This window comes from Chrysochloris asiatica, unplaced genomic scaffold (assembly GCF_000296735.1).
Source record: "Chrysochloris asiatica unplaced genomic scaffold, ChrAsi1.0 scaffold00033, whole genome shotgun sequence".
Lineage (NCBI taxonomy): Eukaryota > Metazoa > Chordata > Mammalia > Afrosoricida > Chrysochloridae > Chrysochloris > Chrysochloris asiatica.
In genome coordinates, this window is record NW_006408551.1 from 23,161,812 (window position 1) to 23,180,715 (window position 18,904).

The 18,904-nt window shown below is 41.2% G+C and overlaps 1 protein-coding gene across 3 annotated transcripts in view; it reads right to left on the reverse strand.

The window, feature by feature from the left end:
• The window catches only part of PTPRB (protein tyrosine phosphatase, receptor type, B), a 117,254-nt gene that overhangs the window by 46,790 nt on the left and 51,560 nt on the right, over positions 1-18,904 (reverse strand). For 2 of the 3 annotated variants that reach the window (XM_006859556.1, XM_006859554.1), the window contains 7 exons: positions 14,338-14,601; positions 13,538-13,801; positions 12,504-12,767; positions 8,613-8,882; positions 4,802-5,065; positions 1,845-2,108; positions 685-966 (listed from right to left, as the gene is read on the reverse strand). In XM_006859556.1, coding sequence (XP_006859618.1) covers positions 685-966; positions 1,845-2,108; positions 4,802-5,065; positions 8,613-8,882; positions 12,504-12,767; positions 13,538-13,801; positions 14,338-14,601 — 1,872 coding nt within the window. The remainder of the gene's footprint in view (positions 1-684; positions 967-1,844; positions 2,109-4,801; positions 5,066-8,612; positions 8,883-12,503; positions 12,768-13,537; positions 13,802-14,337; positions 14,602-18,904) is intronic. The other variant, XM_006859555.1, reaches the window with a different exon arrangement.

Genomic DNA, 18,904 nt, shown 5'->3' on the forward strand with positions numbered 1-18,904 from the left:
ATTGTCTTTTAGCTGCGTGTGTAAGGAGAAAAGAGAAATAAAGAATATTGAAGGATGTTGTTTTTTTTTTTTTTTTTTTTTTTAATTTGGATGTTTCTTTTTTCAGGAAGTCCCCTTGAATTGAATTAGATGAATCTACCAAATAGTTCTAAGGATCTCTAGCAGCATAGTGGTTATGAGTCGGGCTGCTAACCTCAGGGTCATCAGTTCGAAACTACCAGGAGAAAGAGCTTTCTGTAGAGATTTACAAACTCGGAAACCCTATACAGGTTCATTGTGAGTCGGAAACGACTGTATGGCATATAACCATTACCACCACCTAACCATCGCCACCATCAATGTAATGGCGCTGCAAAGTGATGTGCTGAACTGCAAGGTCAGGCTGAGCGGCAAGCTTGGTGGGTCAAGTTCACCAGCCATTCTCAGCAATACCATTAACTTATTCACCATACCCCAATGTAACTGTTTAATCATATCATCTCCCACCTCATTGTAAGTTCCATGAAGGCAGAGTTTATTTCTGTACTGTTAATTGTTGTAAAAGTTAAATGACTAAGTCTTGATAGCCTGAATTCAAATCCAACTAATCCCAAGTAAAAATGTGGATTTAAACCAAGAATAAGATGTTGCATACACTTCCTATGTACTCCCTCTGGAACCCAAGAGTGACAAAGCATGTCATACTTGTCCTCACAGATCCAAAAATTGGCTTGCTGTAGGTTTTCCAGGAATCACCGCTGACAGTCTTGACACTGAATTGATAGGATCTTCCTGGACGAAGACTATTTACAATGCGTCCTTCTGATTTTTTATTGCTGTAGGGGTTGAAGACAGTGAGTGCATCTCTGGGGAACCACTGTAGCTCGAAGTCATCGTAGTCTGTCCAGTCTGGGGGCACCTTCCAGGTGATAGCCAGGGATGTGTTTGCAACATCAGCAAATGACATAAGGCTAGGAGGACTTGGGGCTATACATAGGAGGAAGGGAAAAATTGTATCTAGATCATAACATAGAAAATAAAGATGACTGAGCAACATCAGATATACTGCTAACGTACTTTGTAGGAAGAGAAAATATGACACTAATAGGAACTTCCATTTGTAGAATGTTTATTAAGGGTAAGGAACAATCCTTAGGTATTTTGTGTACTTTGTCTTTACTTCTCCTAAGCAGAGTGGGGTGGGTAACAAGTATATGAAGGTATTGGTTTCAACAGATATGGAGGTTGGTAGGGTTGGAGTTCCCAGACAATTATATCTAGTTGCATAAGTCTTTTTCATTGCAGCATACAATTCAACTATAGATATTAATACTATCTACACATGCCCAAAAGGAGCCCTGGTAGTACAGTGGGTTATGCTTTGGGCTGCTAACTGCAGGATGAGCAGTTCCAATCCACCAGCTGCTCTGTGGAAGAAAGATGAGGCTTTCTGCTCCCATAAAGATTTATAGCCTCAGAAACCCTATCCAGGGTTCCTATGAGTTGGAACTGACTTGATGGCACACAACCACCACCAGCACCATGCATGCCCAAGATATAAAAGTGATTAGGAAGTGTTGCTTATAACAACACAAGGATGATGGGTATGGCTACCCTTGCACTGCAGATGAAGATGCTGTGGCTTCGAGATGCTAAGTAGCTTTCCCAGCTCCACACAGGTGCGTGACAGGGCTAGATAAGCACACAGATCTTTTGACCAAAGTCTGTGTCCTTTATCCATTGTGCCACTATGCCTTCCCAAGCTCAGGGCTGGCACATATTTCTTGTCACTAAAATAATAATTAAGGTATGTCATTAGAAGGCACTTCCTACCAACATTTGGCTATTGGAAATTGGCGTCTTACCCGTTCTGCCTTCTCCTGTGATCTTATTGGTAAGCTCTCCACTGTGAGTTACCACACGCAGGGTATACTTCCTTCCAGGAATGAGGCGGTGAAAACGCCACTCGGTTAGGTGCTTATCCTTCCAGCTTTCCTTCATTGTACCATTGGGATTGTAGAGAATCAGCTCATAGAAGTCAAAGTCCCCAGAGGCTGGACTCCAGCTGAACCAGAGGCTGTCTGTCATGTTCCGATTGGACCCCTTGAGGTTGCTCACAGTGGCTGGGACTTAAATGGAATGAAAACCTTTACTGAGAACAAAACAGGAACAAAGGCATTTGGGCCCACACGTGGAATATGAGTTAATTTCATTGTATAGGGGAGTAGTCCTGGTGTGACACTGTAGGGTAAGCACTGAATTGTTCAAACTCACCAACTGCTCCTTGGACAGACACCCTATACAATGATGCTATGAGTTGGAACCGACTATATGTCACTTAACAGAAAACAACAATAAAGTACATATAGTAAAGTCAGTGCTTGCCTATATTTTAGGCTACTTAAGTTTAGGGGCATGTGCTCATCTCTTGAGATGTAGTGTGAATTGAAACAACAATAAAGTGACTTGTGATGCTTGTTACATGTCCACTGCCAGACATATAAAATGAAATCTTTAGAAATGAAAAATTACTACTGGTTAAAAAGTATAAATTTATAAAAGGTCCTAGTAAAGTTCAGAAAAGGCCCTAGTCCCTCCCAGGCTGGCCCATCTCACTTGTGGCCACCATCCCGTAATAGCCCTCTCTGGATCTCTGTACTTCCTTTTTATCCTCCTTTAAGAGTCCTGGGGGGGCACCGTGGGTTAATGCACTGGATTGCAAAGTTGGTTTGAATGGCAAACTCAGCGGTTCAAGCTCACCAGCTGCTCCGCAGAAGCCCTATACAGGGTTGCTATGTGTCAGAACCTACTCGGTGGCACTTTAACAAGAAGAACATTTCCCTTTTGGTTTTCGTGCTCTTTCTCATCAAAATCCATATTGGTCCAACTTCCCTGGAGAAAGAAGTCCCTTCCTATTGTATAAATTTAGTACGTTGCCACCTGCCTTGTTTTTTTGGAAAGTGAAAACAATCGCACCTTATTATAGGAAACTTTAGTGTTAATAACTAAGTAGGGAAGGGATGGGTTTCAGAGGGTAGGCTGCCAGGGAGATGGTAACATAGGCAACTGTCTTCATGGCCTATGCTGATTGCTGCTCCTTTTCATTCCCTTCAAAATACAGGAGACTAGAGAAATTCTGTTTCGTGACCAGAATGTGCTCTTCAATAGCTCCCCCTCACCTTCAGTCTCAGCTAAAACATCTTCCCTTTAAGCCACTCTTTGTCACACACTCTATTTCTTTGATACCCATCCCCACTGCAGTCAAGTTGATTCCAGCTCATGGTTACATTGTAGGACAGAGTACAACTGCTGCATGAAGTCGCCAAGACTATAATGTTTATGGAAGCAGACAGTCACATCATTCTCTCACAAAATGGCTGTTGAGTAAGAACTGCCAACCTTGTGGCCAGCAGCCAAATGCATACCTAGGGCGATTTCCTTGATTGATTTTGGCTAAGTGCTGTTGAGTTGATTCTCATTCATAGCAAGTAACCCTGTATGTGGTTTCCAAGGAGCAGTTGGTGGGTTTGAACCGCCAACCTGTCGGTTAGTAGTCCAGTGCTTAGCCTCCTGTCTCCTTGATGTTGTTGTTGTTTAGTGCTGTCAAGTCACTTCGAACCCATAGCAACCCTGTGTAGGGTTTCCGAGGAGCAGATGGTAAGCTTGAACTGCCGACCTTTCGGTTCAAACTGACTTTGCAGTCCAGTGCAGTAACCCACAGGAGGAAAGAAATCATCTTTTAAAATTCTGCCTATTTAATATGGTCTGGTTCTGCCCCTTTCCCTCCCTGAGTGTTGAGTGCCAGGAGGTCAGATGTCTTGTCTTCTGGCAGTGAGCCTAGTGTCTGGGCTGGGCAGAAGAGCCCCCAAATCACTGTCAGATGAGAGAAAATGGAATACAAAAATGAGACTGAAGAGCCCAAATGATGGAAAAAGAGTAAATTCAGTTTCTTATTTGTAGCCCAGAGAGATTTATCTAGAATCCATTGTTTTCATTTCATAAGTGTTATGTTTCCAGTTTTCAGCAATGGTTCCTGTTTGTCTAATTTGTTTGTGGCTACTTTTCTTGAAGCCGCTCTGGTACTGTAGTGGTTACGAATTGATAACCTCAGGGTTATCAGTTTGAAACTACCAGCTGTTCCACGGGAGAAAGATGAGGCTTTCTGCTCCCGTAAAGATTTACAGCCTCGGAAACCCTGTACTAGGTCGCTATGAGTAGGAACCGACTCCACAGCACATAACAACGACAACAACCTCCACTCCATCCATTCCTTGTAGAAATCTGAAGGCCATGTGTGGATCCAGCCACAGTGAGTGACAGTCCTCTTTTAGCCAGCAAGTAGAGTAGCCAGATTCATTTCCTCAAATCCCATGAGGCAAACAAAAACACCAAACCAAACCTGTTGCTGGTAGGTTGCATGGGTGGCCCCATGTGTGGCCAAATAGAAGTGCTCTACGGGGTTTTCAAAGATGTGACCTTGAGAAAGCAGATCCCCATGCCTTTCTTTTGAAGTTACTCTGTGTGGATTCAAACCACCATGCTTTTGATTAGTGGTCAAACGTTTTAACTGTTTGCCTCACCCAAGGACTCCATGCAGGTAGAGGCAAATGTGTAGAAGCCAGTGTCAAAACATGCCAGACTATTCTTGTATCTAACTAAAGCTCTGATTTAGGGCCTCAAAGCCTGAAGGTGACAGATTTCATGTGAAGCTATACACTGTAATACAATAGGGAGCTAAGGACAAATTAATGAAAAGCCAGGGAATATCACAACATGTCACAAGTTACCTTGCTATTCATTATTGCTTGGTTCTGGGTCTTACCTGTTCTCCCAGATATGAAAGACTCATTAGACAGCTCTCCACTGTGAGTTACAATCACCATTTTGTACATTCGGCCTTGTAGCAAGTTCTGGAAAGAGAAACTCTGAACTTGTCGGTCAACTTGAGCTCTCTCCTGAAGAGTTCGGTCTGGGTTGTACAGAAAGATGTTGTACCAGTTCAGCTCTCCCTCTGAGGTGGTCCAACTGAAGGACAGGTGTCTTGTGGAATTCTCTGTGATCTTTAGATTGGTAACAGCTGCTGGGACTGGAAACATCAAAGGGCAAGAAAATGAGGCTAAATTTTGGCAGATCCCTAACAGCCCAGGAGTACTCACTGGAGGGATGTACCAGAAGCTGATGTTATACAAATAAAACACTCTGACTTTAAAACATAAGGTCCCCCTCAGGGCCTTTAGCAAAGTTGTTTTTTATGGAGTCCATAAGACAAGTGAGAATTTCTTTGGATTACTAATGTGAAGAATATTGAAATGGCTAATGTTTTGCTGCATACATATTTTTACAAGAAAAAAGACAATATTAGGGCATCACACCCAGAGAGTCTGACTGAACACATCTGGAATGGGACTCAGTTGCTGTGTTGTTTTGTTTTTAAAAAAAGCTCTCCAGGTCTCCCAGCCATATAGTTAGATGCTGTCTGGGGACTCTTCCAGCATGATGAAGTCTACAATCCTGTCTGTCTAGCCCCTTCACTTTACTCATTTAATTATTTACCCCCAAAAGTACTCATCTTTAATATTCAGCATATTACATAGATTTGTAGAATGCTTCTATTTATAAAAAACAAAACAAAACAAAAACAACTTACATTCTTTTTTTTTTTTTTTAATTAAATGTTTTTATTTTGCATTGAGTGAAAGTTTACAGGGCACATCATCAGCTTCACATTCAACCATTCATATAGCTTGTTTCATTACATTGATTATTATCCCCGCCATATATCATCAGTTTACAGTGTTTCTCTCTATCCTCTTTAGCTTTTTTTTTTTTTTTTTTGGTGGGGGGGGGGGGGACTTGGCTTTTTGGAATTTACAGTCTCGGCTTTTAGGGGAGGTTTTTACATTTGTCTGTGGATATCCAGGGCTCATGTATGAGATTACTAACAAGCATTACTGAATAATCAGATGAGGGACAGTTTGCTATGTCTACTAGGTGGCTAAAGTCTGATCCTCAGAGCCTATGGTTTGGACGGTCAACAACGCTTGGGCCCACAGGGGCTTGGCCTCCTGACCGGGTCTGCACTGTCTGCATCTGAGTCCTCCTTATTTATTGATTGTTTAAGGGACGCTGCCTGTCTTAGGTGAACAACTTACATTCTTGAAGTATGTTTTTAGGGGTATAACTTGTTGTTAAGTGCTGTTGAGCCAGTTCCAACTCATAGCAACCTTGTATAGGGTTGCTGACGAGTGGCTGGTGAGGTTTGAACTTGGAACTTTGCAGTTTAAACTGACCTTGTGGTCAAGTACATTATCCTGTAGCACCACACCAGGACTCCTGGGGTGTAACTGGTGTATGATAAACTGCACATGTAAACTACATAAAAGCACACACACACAAAACAACAACAGTGGAGATCTACTTTACAATAATCAGTTCTTGAAAGCACTATGGAACACAGGTCTACTCTGACACATACAAAGTCATCATGAGCTGGGGACAACTTCACACAAATGAATTCTAATGTAGTGGTTATGAATTGGGCTGTGAACCACAAGGTCAGCAGTTCAAAACTACCAGCTATTCCGTGGGAGAAAGATGAGGCTTTCTGCGCCCGTAAAGATTTACAGCCTTGGAAACCCTGTACCGGGTCGCTCTGAGTCGGAACCGACTCCACGGCACAAAACCAACCAACCAACATATCTTTTATGGTGTTGGAAAAGATTATTAAAAGTACCATGGACATGGACTGCCAGAAGAACAAACAAATCTGTGTTGTAAGAATTACAGTCAGAATGCTTCATGGAAGCCAGGACAGTGAGACGTCATCTCCTATACTTTGGATACGTTATCAGAAGGAAAAGTCCCCGGAGAAGGGCATCAGGCTTGGTGTAAAGTGGAGGGTCAATGAAAAAGAGGAAGGCCCCCAACAAAATGGATTGGCAAAGTTACAGCAATGGGCTCAAACACAACAACAACTGAGAATGGTGCAGGACTGGGAAGTGTTTTGTTCTGCTGTGCATTAATTTCTCTATGAGTAGGAATCGGCTCAACAGCACCTAACCACCACAACAACCACCCTTTAGAAGTGGTCTGTCACTTCTTCTTACCAGTCTGTCTTAGTCTGGAAGTTGTGCTGAAACCTGTCCACCATGGGTGCCCCTGCTGCTATTTAAAATACTGGTGATATAGCTGCCAGCATCACAGCAACATATAAACCACCACAGTAGGACAAACTGACAGATGAGTGGTGATTACTATATAGTAGATACTGAATAATGAATTGATGAGTATGTCTCCCCACTGTTGGTCTCTTTTCCACCCAAACCATCCCTATTGGCATCTGATTTATCCTTTTTAAGGCATAAATTTTTATTATAAAAAATCACTCTGGCTGAAAAATGTTTATTGCCTTCCTATGTTCACAAAATTAAAAAAGTAACTTCTGAGTAAAGCATGCCAAGCACTCTCATCTGGTCCCAATCTGGCTTTCCAGCCTCACTTTCCCTCACGCAACACACATTTTAACTACCCACCACTTCTCACCGTTCTTTCAATAGGCTATAGTCTCTCACACCTCCCTACCCTTTGCCAGGATAGTGTCTCTACCTTCTCTTCCTATGGAGAACTGGTGACCTTCATGACAGTACTGAAACATCACTTTTATGTAGACATCCCAATTCCTCCTGACCTTCATGCTGTCCTGGAGGTTGAACATTTCTCTGACATACTATCAGATCACAATGGATTATTATCATTGTCTGTGTATGTGCTGTTTCCCTCACTAGACAATCAGCCTCACTAGACAATCAACCTGAGTCCTAGATAATAAATAAGTGTGGCCAGTATGATATGCAGAATATGCCCTCCAAGATGTCTATGTCCTAATCCTCTGAATCTGTGGTATTTACTTTACATCTTGAGATAGGGAGACTATCTGGGACTATCTGGGTGGATGGAATATAATTAACGAGGGTACTCATAAGAAGAAAGAGGGAGGGAAACAAATCAGAGAAGGAGATGGGATAGCAGAAGCCAGGATCAGAATGATGCCATTGCCCAAAGGGGCTGTTCACCAAGCATTGTGGGCAGCTATGAGAAGCAGGAAAAGACAAGGCATGGATTCTTCCCTAGAGCCTCCAGACAAAGCTAGCCTGCCAACACCTTGATATTAGCTATGGAAGGTCCATATTCATATTCTGACTTAAGAAGCATAAGATAATAAAAATAAGTTTGCAGTTATTTATTACAACAGCAATAGGAAACGAATACAGCCAGTTTTTATGATAAATCTGAAACAGAGTGGGGTTGGTTGAAGTTTGGGCAGAAGAGATGGACTGAGGTGGGAGTAATAAGTCACAGTAAATGTCTCACTGTGCAAGAAATAGATATTATCACCCAAAGACTCTGTGGAGTCCTGGTGGCACTGTGGGCTAATGTGTCAGACTGCAAAGTCATTTGAACCGCAAGGTTGGTGGTTCAAGCTCATCAGCTCCTCCTTGAAAACCCTATACAGGGTTGCGACGGGTTGGAATTGACTCCACGGCACTTAACAACACAACAACAAAGACCCTGTGGTTCTTAAAAAATAGCAGACAAGGGCTATCTTGTACAAAACAATAAACTGTACCACTTACCTGTTCGGCCTTCAGTTTGGGCTTCCTTGCTAAAAAGGTTTCCACTGACAGTTAAGATTTGTATCTTGTATTTCTTTCCTGGTGTTAGGTCTTCAAATTTATGTTGCTTAGCAGTGGCTGGCTCTGATGTGTTTCTCAGAAGAATCCCATTTTCATTCAGAAGCAGGATATCATATCTTTCTGCCACACCAACAGATTTTTGCCAACTTACTATTAAGGAATGGCTGCTGTAGACATTGTCTGCAATTATTCCATGGACAGGTGCTGGAACTTCAAAGAAAAGGACCAATTGAGAAAGTCACTCCTGAATCATCTGCAGGTAGATGATCATGCTCCTGGTTTATTTGTATTGTATTGCCACTTTTAGTCTACCTTTATGAAATATAAAGGAGCAAGTATTTCTTGGCTTGAATTATCTATATAACAACTTTGACTCTCCATTTTTTTCTCTGAATTTAGACAGAATCTTGTAATCAAACAGGTGGAAAGATTAGTGAAAGTGTCACTGATCAGTGAGTTTGTCAGCTGCTGCCATACTGACCGCTGGTTCAAGGTGATCTCATGTTCAACATAGGGTTTTCATTGGCTGATTTTCAGAGTTAGATCACTAGACCTGTCTTCCTAGCCTTAGATTGGAAATTCTGCTGAAACCTGAATGGGCTAGATTTCAGCATCATAACAATATACAAGATACCACTGTTGCACAGTAAAACATAGAGTGATGTTCATGTATATATTTAGAAAGAAGAACAATGCTGAACAAATTTATACTTGCTAAAGGTAGGGAGTCCTGGTGTGGTGCTTTGGGTTAATGCGCCAGACTGCAAAGCTGTTTGAACTGCAAGGTTGGTGGTTCACGCTCACCAGCTGCTCCTCGGAAACTCTATCCAGGGTCACTATAGGTCAGAACTGACTCGATGGCACTTAACAACAACAAAGGTAATTTATATGACTGAGTTATTTTTTTTTGTTTAAATTTTCATTCCCAAGATTAACTCAGACCTTCAAGTCTTAATCTAAGCAGTAGTGTATAATAATATTTGTACAATGGCTCTTGACATGAAAGGAAAAATAACTGTTCTTTTTCTCATTTAAAATCATCTCTTTAGGAGATCACATCGACTCACTCCTATGGTTTTAAATGTCACTCAGAGGGAGGTGACTCTCAAACTCAAACTTTCATTTCCTATGTTTCTCCTGATTTTGCAAATGATATCCTGTCATGGGTATTCCACAGATACCTAACACACAAGATGGCCCACTTAGACTAACTCTCAGCCAGAATGCTCCTTAGAAATGAGATGACATGACTGTAACTTGCTGATTTTGGACATGTCATCAGGAAAGACCAATCACTAGAAAAGGACATGATGTCTGGTAAAGCAGGAGGTGAGTGAAAATGAAGGCAACCCTCAATCAGATGGATTGACGCAATCACCACAACAACGGATTCAAACGTGCCAATGATCATGAAGATGGCATAGAATTGGGCAAGGATTACTTCTGCTGTAGACAAGGTCACCATGAGTCCGAGCTGGGTCAACAGCAACAACAACAAGATAACTAACAAATCCTCCCGCAACAGCCTTGTGACCCTTTCTTCATAGCTCATGGTCAAAGTCAGAAATTTAGATTCTTCTCGACATAATCAAACATGAGTCTCATAATTCCTTTCTCCTAAATCTTAACTGAATTCACTTTTCTTCTCTACTGACAGTACCCTACAACAACACCATCTCTCACATACATTACTGCGACAGTCTCTTGACGCTACTGTTTCAAACTCCACGTTGCATCCAGCATAACTCCCTGGAAGCCTCATGTTGATGTCACTTTCCTATTGCTGTTGTTGTTATGTGCCATCGAGTCGGTTCCAACCCATAGCGACCCTGTATAGGGTTTCCGAGGGTGTAAATCTTTACGGGAGTAGAAAGCCTCATCTTTCTCCCGTAGAGCAGCTGGTAGTTTCGAACCGCTGACCTTAAGGTTCGCAGCCCGATTCGTAACCACTACGCTACCAGAGCTCCTTATCGCTACATAATTCTAAACACCTTAACAAGGCATAGACGACCTTTTGTGATTTGGTCCATTTACTTACCAGGCCAATGGCTCCCAGTCTTTATTATAACATATTAAATAGCATGTAAGTTATCAAATGTGCTACATTTTCTCTTACCTCTAGGTTTTGCTCATCTACTGGAACCAAATTAATGTATACTCCACCTAAGTAACTTCTTCATCTCTGTTTAAAAGTTACAGCCTCCTAAAATTCTTCCTTAGCTCTTGTTTTTTGCTCATATACTCCCACAACCACTGAGTCACTTCTAACTCAAAGTGACCCTACAAGGCAGGGTAGAACTGCCCCATGGGTGTCCAAGGCTGTAAATCTTTACAGAAGCAGATTACCACGTCTTTATCCCACAGAGTGGCTGGTGGGTTTGTACTGTCAATCAGTTAGCAGTGGAACGCTTTACCACTGTACCACCAGGGATCCTTTTTCGCTTCCATGGTGGTGGTGGTGGTTGTGTGCCTTGAAGCTGGTTCTGACTCACAGCAACCCTGTTTAGAGTTTACCAAGCTGTAGATCTTTACTGGAGCAGAAAGCTACATCTTTCTCTTGCAGAGCAGCTGGTAGACTTGAACTGCTGACCTTGTGGTTAACAGCCCAACTTATAAACCAATATGCTAACAGCTCTCCTTTCTGTTCCCATAGCCCTCAATACTTACTTATATTTTAGCATTTAACAATGTAGCACTGAAATTGCCTTTCAATTTTTTGTCTCCACTATGCCAGGAGCTATGTCTTGTTAACTACTGAATTCTGTTCTTCTGACATAGTGCTAAGCATTATTTGGGTACATACCAAACCCTATTTTAAGCACTAAGTCAGAATATAGAAATTGTGTGTGTGTGTGTGTGTGTGTATGCATGTATGTAATAGATGCACAGTAGGGACACAGTGTAAGAAGCCCTGTAAGCATAGTGGATTATGAGCTGGACTGCTAATCAAAAGGTCAGTAGTTCAAATCTACCAGTCACTCCATGGGAGAAAGATGAAGCTTTCTGTTCCCGTAAAAATTTACAACCTTGGAAATCCCATGAGTCGCTATGATTAGGTACTGACTAGGTGACACAACCAGCGCTACCAGGGACACCAGTATAAAAGCTTCAAGTCACACAACTGAGTGAGTGGTCATGAGAATGGAAGACAACTGAGAACTACTGCATCACAGTACGGAGGGCATGGGGCTTGAATTCTGACAGATTTAAAGTTGAACTATTGTTCTAGGTCTCATTTCATGTACCCTTCATAATGTTTCATGAAATTTTCTTACTTTTCTCATCTGTAAGACGGAGACAATGATGTACACCTTGTAGTGTGGCTAAGGATAATTTAAAATGTCTGGCACATAGCAGTTGCTTGTAGCTTATTTTTGTTTTGAAAAGAATATATTAATATGAATATTAATAAACAGTTACATCATTCATTTGATAATTGTTCATTTAGTTATGATACATAAAATAGATAGCACAAGTGTATATTTTATTTTTAAAAGGAATTCTGCCAAAAATGGAGAACTTTTGAAAACTACAGTTACAGAATACTTGCTTGCTAACTCAATGGCAACTAAGAACAACATATTCTTCAGCAAGTGCAAAGCTGGTAGAAATGATTTGGATTCTAAATTTAAATGTTTCGAAAAGCTCTACTATTAAGAGACATGAAATGTAAACTATGAGAAAGGTTCTTGAAACCCCATTGAACTGTACAAATTTATATATTTTGAATTAGGATATTTTTGATGTGTGAACAAATAACTATGTCCATTTATTGCCACCATCATAGGAGAACAATGAAGGAATTTGGTTTTTCTCCAGGTGGATGCTTACCTGTTCTCCCAAATGCCTCTACCTGGTTGCTCAGGTATCCACTGATGGAAGCAATCACAACCTGGTACTGCTCCCCAGCCTCCAGTCTGTGGAATGTGTGCTCATAGACATGCTTGGGTATGGTCTGAGACTCAACCTTCTGATTCTGCCGGAAGGCTGACACAATGTAGGAATCCACATCTCCTCCACCAGGCGTCCACTTCACTGTCAGGCTGTCTGTGGCCCCCATGGAAGTGATGTGAATATTTTTGACAGCACTGGGAACTAAAAGAAAACAACAGATTTAAAAGTCATCACTTAGAGAATGAACTATGAACATTTTCACCTAAAGTTTCCTGGCTTCTTATATTTTGGCACCTACTGAAAGAATACACATGAAAAAAAAGAGTTATCAATTTGCCATTTTTCTATGACTTTTCTGCCTGCACTGAAGTTGGTTGGGAAAGTTTAGATGGAAACCAAGGTTACTGAGTAGAGATGAAGACCACACAGTAATGTTACTAAAAGCTGGTTAGACTGCCTTGGTCCGAGTTTTGATTTCTAGATTTACTAGCTGTGGGATGATCTGAAAACTAATGAACCTCTTGAAGTTTCCTTTTCCTCATCAGAAAAATGGCAAGGATAACAATGGAGTTGTGTGAATTGAACAAAAGGCCATACAGAATGTTTTGCTTTGAATTTGGTTTGTAGCAAGCCATGAAGAAACTATGATAGCAACACTCCTAAGAGAGTTTCTAAGAAGTGATACACAACCAACAGAATTATTTATCCATAATCGGAATGCCTCACAAACACCAGCTAATCACATCAATTCAATGCTATTTCTCTATATTGTTCCATAAAACATCCCCTTCTCCCAACATCATACTTTATACTTTTACCGATCCAGCGTAGACAATTTCATTGCCACAATTAAAATAATTCTGTCTCTGTTGCAAGACGACTCTAAATTTTCAATCAAAATGTCTGGGCTATCCAGTATATCAAATAGACTACTAAATCTATTCTATTTCAAAAACCAGATTTCAAATTACCCGTTAAGCCCTCAATGAAGGCTGCCTGTTGCACATCTCCACTGATCGTCAAGACAAGAATTTTATACTGACGCCCTGGTGTTAGGGAGGTGAATCGATACTCAGTTGCAGTATTTACAAGGTGAAAAGGAGGAAATACTTTCATGTCATTGAAGAGCAGTTGGATCTCATACTGGTCGACATCCCCATCAGCTCGTATCCAAGTCACCTGCAAGTCCTCAGTGCTTCTACTTTGCAGTGTTAAGTTTTTAACAGACTCTGGGACTAGGGAGGAAAGTGAGAATATATGAGTACTTCAGGAAAGCAACTGATTAGAGTTCATCTGCACAATAACTTGTGAATCACATTCAAGAGACTGGCAAACATCTCGCTTCCCCAAAATAAGCCACTTGAACTACTTCATGCATAATTAAACAAGAAAAATTGGAAGCAACTATTAAAAATGCAATTTTTCCCCTGACATAACTCTTACATGTTAAATGTTGGTAGAATATAATTAGGAGATGAGTTATGGTCACAATCATCAGATTAAACAAGAAGTTGAGAATTTTAAATGCCAAAATACAAGAGGACAGGAAGAAAAAGGAGATGTTTGATCTAGTTCTCCCCTACCATGCTTGCTTTTATTTACGAATATTCTATAATTATAGGCCATAACTTGGCAGAATGATGTTAACTCTAAGTTACTGGGCATGCAGTTTACTGATAAGTCAGCACAGGAATTTCTAGATTCAGGCACATAGCTACTTGGTGGCCTTCAAGTTCCACCAGCCAATCGATTTTGCAGTCATTCCACTTACTTGTTCTCCCATTGCCTTGTTCACTGGCCTCATATTGTCCACTTTTTGTTGTAACGGTGACACTGTACAACCTTCCGGGGACTAGCTTAACAAATACACACTCATTTTCAAACTTGGAAATGCTTTGGGTTTGGATGAAGTTGTTTTTGTTTTTAATGGTGACTTCATAGTGATCAAAGTCTCCAGTGGCATGTACCCAGGATACCTTTAAATAGTCACTCCTGGCTGAGTTGCTAATACTGACTCCCTGGACCTTGTCAGGCACTGAAAAAGAGAACAGAGAGAACAGCAAAAGCTTTAGTAATCTGAGTGGGCAACTGATCACAGACGACAACCTGGGATGATGCTAAGGGAAAGTGAGTGAATTTTTCTTGTGTGCTTTTAGAAGAACTATCTTAAACCTTTTAAATCACAGGTTTCTGGAGGGAAAGATTGTTTCACTGCTTGGAGCAATTAAATGAGTCTTTGAACAGAACCTGATGAATTCATTCTAATCCTGTCATTTGCCTACACATACTGTCATGCAGAAGATGGAACATTAAACATGATAACTGATGATTAATATGAATGATGATGATGGTAGTAATAATTCCAGTATACCATGGTGACTCAAGATGGGGCAAAAAGTTACCAAAATAGGATGAACAATCCAAGAGAAAAACAGAAGAAGAAACACACAGAGTTAAGTATTACATGAAGAAATGTTCGGTAGTATTGGTGATCAAGAAAATCCAAGTCAACACTACAGTAAAATATCAATGCCCTATGAGAGTTTTCAAAGCCTGATAAAACCAACTGTGGGAGAGGATGCTCATCCTTTGGGGATTGGATGACTAAAGTGGCATGGTAGTGGGTATGTGCCATGGAGTCAGTTCCGACTCATAGCAACCCTGTACAGGGTTTTCGAGGCTGTAAATCTTTACGACAGCAGAAAGCCTCATCTTTCTCCTGTGGAACAGCATACACAGTAAAATATGTTACAGTGATGATGGTGACTGTGTGTCATGGAGTTGGTTCTGACTCACAGTGACTGTGTACAGGGTTTCTGAGGCTATAAATCTTTAGGAGCAGCAAGTCTCATCATTCTTCTGTGAAGTGGCTGGTAGACTCAAACTGCTGACCTTGCAGCTTGCAGTCCAATTCATTGCCAACTATGCTGCCAGGGATCCTTGAGATATGATTTAGCAGTCATAATACATTTCTTCCTCTTAATTAAAAACATAAAATATGATTTTTCTCCTTTAATATCAAAACAAAAATATAAATGACACTTATCAATACAGTATTCCATGAAAAATGTCTAAGTTCCAAAAGATTATGTACTGAATAAAGCAACACCAGTTTTACGATGTTAAAACACCTATAATAAAAAACATCCATAGCCTGGGGGCTTAGGACCATGGTCTAAGGAAACACCATGGTCAACTGGTATAACATAGTCCACAAAGACAATATTCTACATCCTACATTAGCCTGTGGGCCTGTGGGATCATCAAAGCTCATGAGTGGCCATCTAAGGTGCAACTATTGGTCTCTCCATGTGTGGAAGAATGAAGAATAATGAGAACTGAAGATGCTTGGAATCAATTAGTTCACTGGACTATTGGAACATGTGAACATCAGTCTCCATGACTCTGAGACCAGAAGAACTGGATGCTGCCCAGCTACTACTACTAACTGCTCTGTAAGGGATCACATTAAAAGGATAGAGTGGAAAAAATGGAACAAAACTCAAAATTATTTAATTAAAAAAAAAAAAAAGACTAGGTTTACTGGTCAGAAAGGGATTGAAGGAATCTGAGACTATGGCCTTCAACTACCCTTCAGGTCTGGAGAGGAACTTACTCTCATGGCCCAATTTTCAGCCAAGCAGTAGATAGGTATATAGGAGGACAACATTAGTAACGTACACTCACCATGGAATAATCAATCATGTCCTGGTGTGGCGCAGCAGGATAAAGCACTGGACCTCAAGGTTGGTTTGAACCACAAGGTTGGAAGTTCACCCTCACCAGCTGCTCCTCAAAAACCCTATGCAGGGTCACTATGAGTCGGAACTGATTCGATAGCACTTAACAACAACAAAATCAAAAGGGCAACATTTACATAAGAACAAGTTGATAAGGAATGGGAAGGTGGGTGGAATGGAAACAGGAGCCACAGGGAGAAAGTTAGATAACTGTTGTTGCATGGAGGGGATTGCAATCATTGAGATGAAACAAAGTGTGTGATTTGTTGAATTTAAAACTGATGATTGTATCTGTAAACCTTCACTCAATTCATAATAAAAGGTTTTTTAAAATCCATAATTTTAGGAGTACATATATGAAATGATGTCAGATGGAAAGTTAAGGAAGGATGAATATAAGAGTCAAGATGATTCTTACTTGGGATAGTGACCACAAGATTCAACGTAGATTATTGTCAAAGTTCTAGCTTCTCCTATACATATTAAGTTATTTAAAAATTACCAATTAAATGCTTACTTTATTAACTGCATAAAAGTGGTAATCGATGCATGTTTTCCTTAACTAAGAATTATGATCAATCCAATCCTGTGCCTCAAGGCTCCCCCTAATAAATAAATAGCAAACCAATTCTGTATATCAAAAGTATTTTCCTCTATCATCAATCAATTGGCCAATGTCATTTGAAACAGTACAAAATAAGGCAATTCTGCATTTAGAGCATGATATTAAGAATATTCTAATAACAAGGAAGCTGCAAGCCACCGCATAACATGGATGAACCTTAAGGACATCATGCTGAGTGAAATTAGTAACAAAAGGAGAAATACTACATAGGACCATTATTGTAAAAGAGTAAGAAAAAGAACCCACACTAAAAGGGGAAAAAATTCTCTGCTGGTTACCGGGATGTATGGAGTGGGGTGAGGGGAGGAAGGGGAAGGTAGAGGATGAGGTAGGGAATAGACACAGGATAGCTTGGGTGTTGGGGGGGCAATAAACAAGAAGGGGGAGAGGAATGAAAGAACAAGGCGGATGGGAGAAACGTTAGGCAGGTTTACAAAGGCTAAGTGAGACAGAGGTAAATAATGATGCATGCACAACCTTGGAACAACAGGGCTCTGTGATACAGGAACTGAGTCATGGTTTGAATGGGTTAAAGAGGGGAAACAATGTTAAGATGCATGGATGTCTTTTGAATCTTAGTTTCCCTTGCCTACTATTTAAAAATAGACACTTGAAGGGGAAAGGAAGGAATAGCCAGAATCATCACCATAGAAAACCTGTTAAGTCCATCTTCAGCCTATAACTGATTGGAATACCTAAAATGGGGCTAGAAGTTGCCCAGTGAAGGAGGCTTCCTGCAGAGCCTTTGCATTGCATAAGACCATAGGTGGAATCTTGAACCCCATCCAGAATTTTCCAAAGTGGGAAATTTCCACCTCAGAAAGCACAAGTAGACCAGCCTGGAACAGTTAGAAGAATAGAAGATACTTCTTGAAAGAAAGATGAGCAGGAAAAAAAACCCATAACATTAATGGCAGTCCGTTTGAGTACTACAAGAACTACTTGATGGCCTGGGAGCCATCAAGGCAACTGTTCAGGTTCCCTCAGGGCAAACCCCCTTCGAAGACTAAGACTACACGAGTAGGCATGTAGTCTGGCTGGTGACCACATTGGTCCCCGATAAGGGGCAGTGGGGGAAAAACAGCAAGGAAGTTGTGAGCTGGGTCTCACCACGTTCAATAGACTCTGTGAACCCAGGTGGAAATCTGGTTGGCCAGCAGTATGGCAAGACCTGGGGACCTTGGCCCAGACACAGTGACATGGCCACAGAAGACTAGAGTGGACAGTGAAGCATCCAGCTGATATGAAGTGAGGGGAGATGCACAAGAACCCCCATACTTGCAGATTGTACCTGGCTTCAACCAGAACTTGACTAGAAGAAGAAAGAAGAGGAAAAAAGAGAGTAATCTGATACAATTTGATTAACTTGAATTATACTTATGGAAAGGAGCTCTGGTAGCGTAGTGGTTACGAGTCGGGCTGCCAACCTCAAGGTCAGTGGTTCGAAACTACCAGCAGTTCCGTGGGAGACAGATGAGGCATTCTGCTCCCGTAAAGATTTACAGTCTCGGAAACCCTGTACAGGGTTCCTATGAGTTGGAACCGACTCCACGGTACTTAACAACAATAACATACTTATGGATATAGAAGATCAAAAAAGGGAACAAATCTTTACAGTGAGGATCATTCCCACCCCCGCGGTACACAGGGTTGACAGGGATGGGCAACTTAGACATTGGCTACCCAAAATGGGGCCAACGAAGGCAAGAAGTGGCTGGCTTATAAGCTTTCAAGAGGGAGCCTAGATCCAGAGGGTATGGGGGAAGGTAAAATCTCCACTGAGTGGTTTCCAATCTATCTGGACGAGGCTGATGAAAGGAGATGGGGATAAGACTCTTGTGGTACAATAGTGAATAATTGCTATCAGGACTGACTGTGAAGGCTGGAAATGTAAAAGTAGACATTTTGTAACAAAAGGAGGGGAGTGGCTGATTTTGCAGTCCAGGAGAGCAGGTCCTGGGACTATCAAGGGA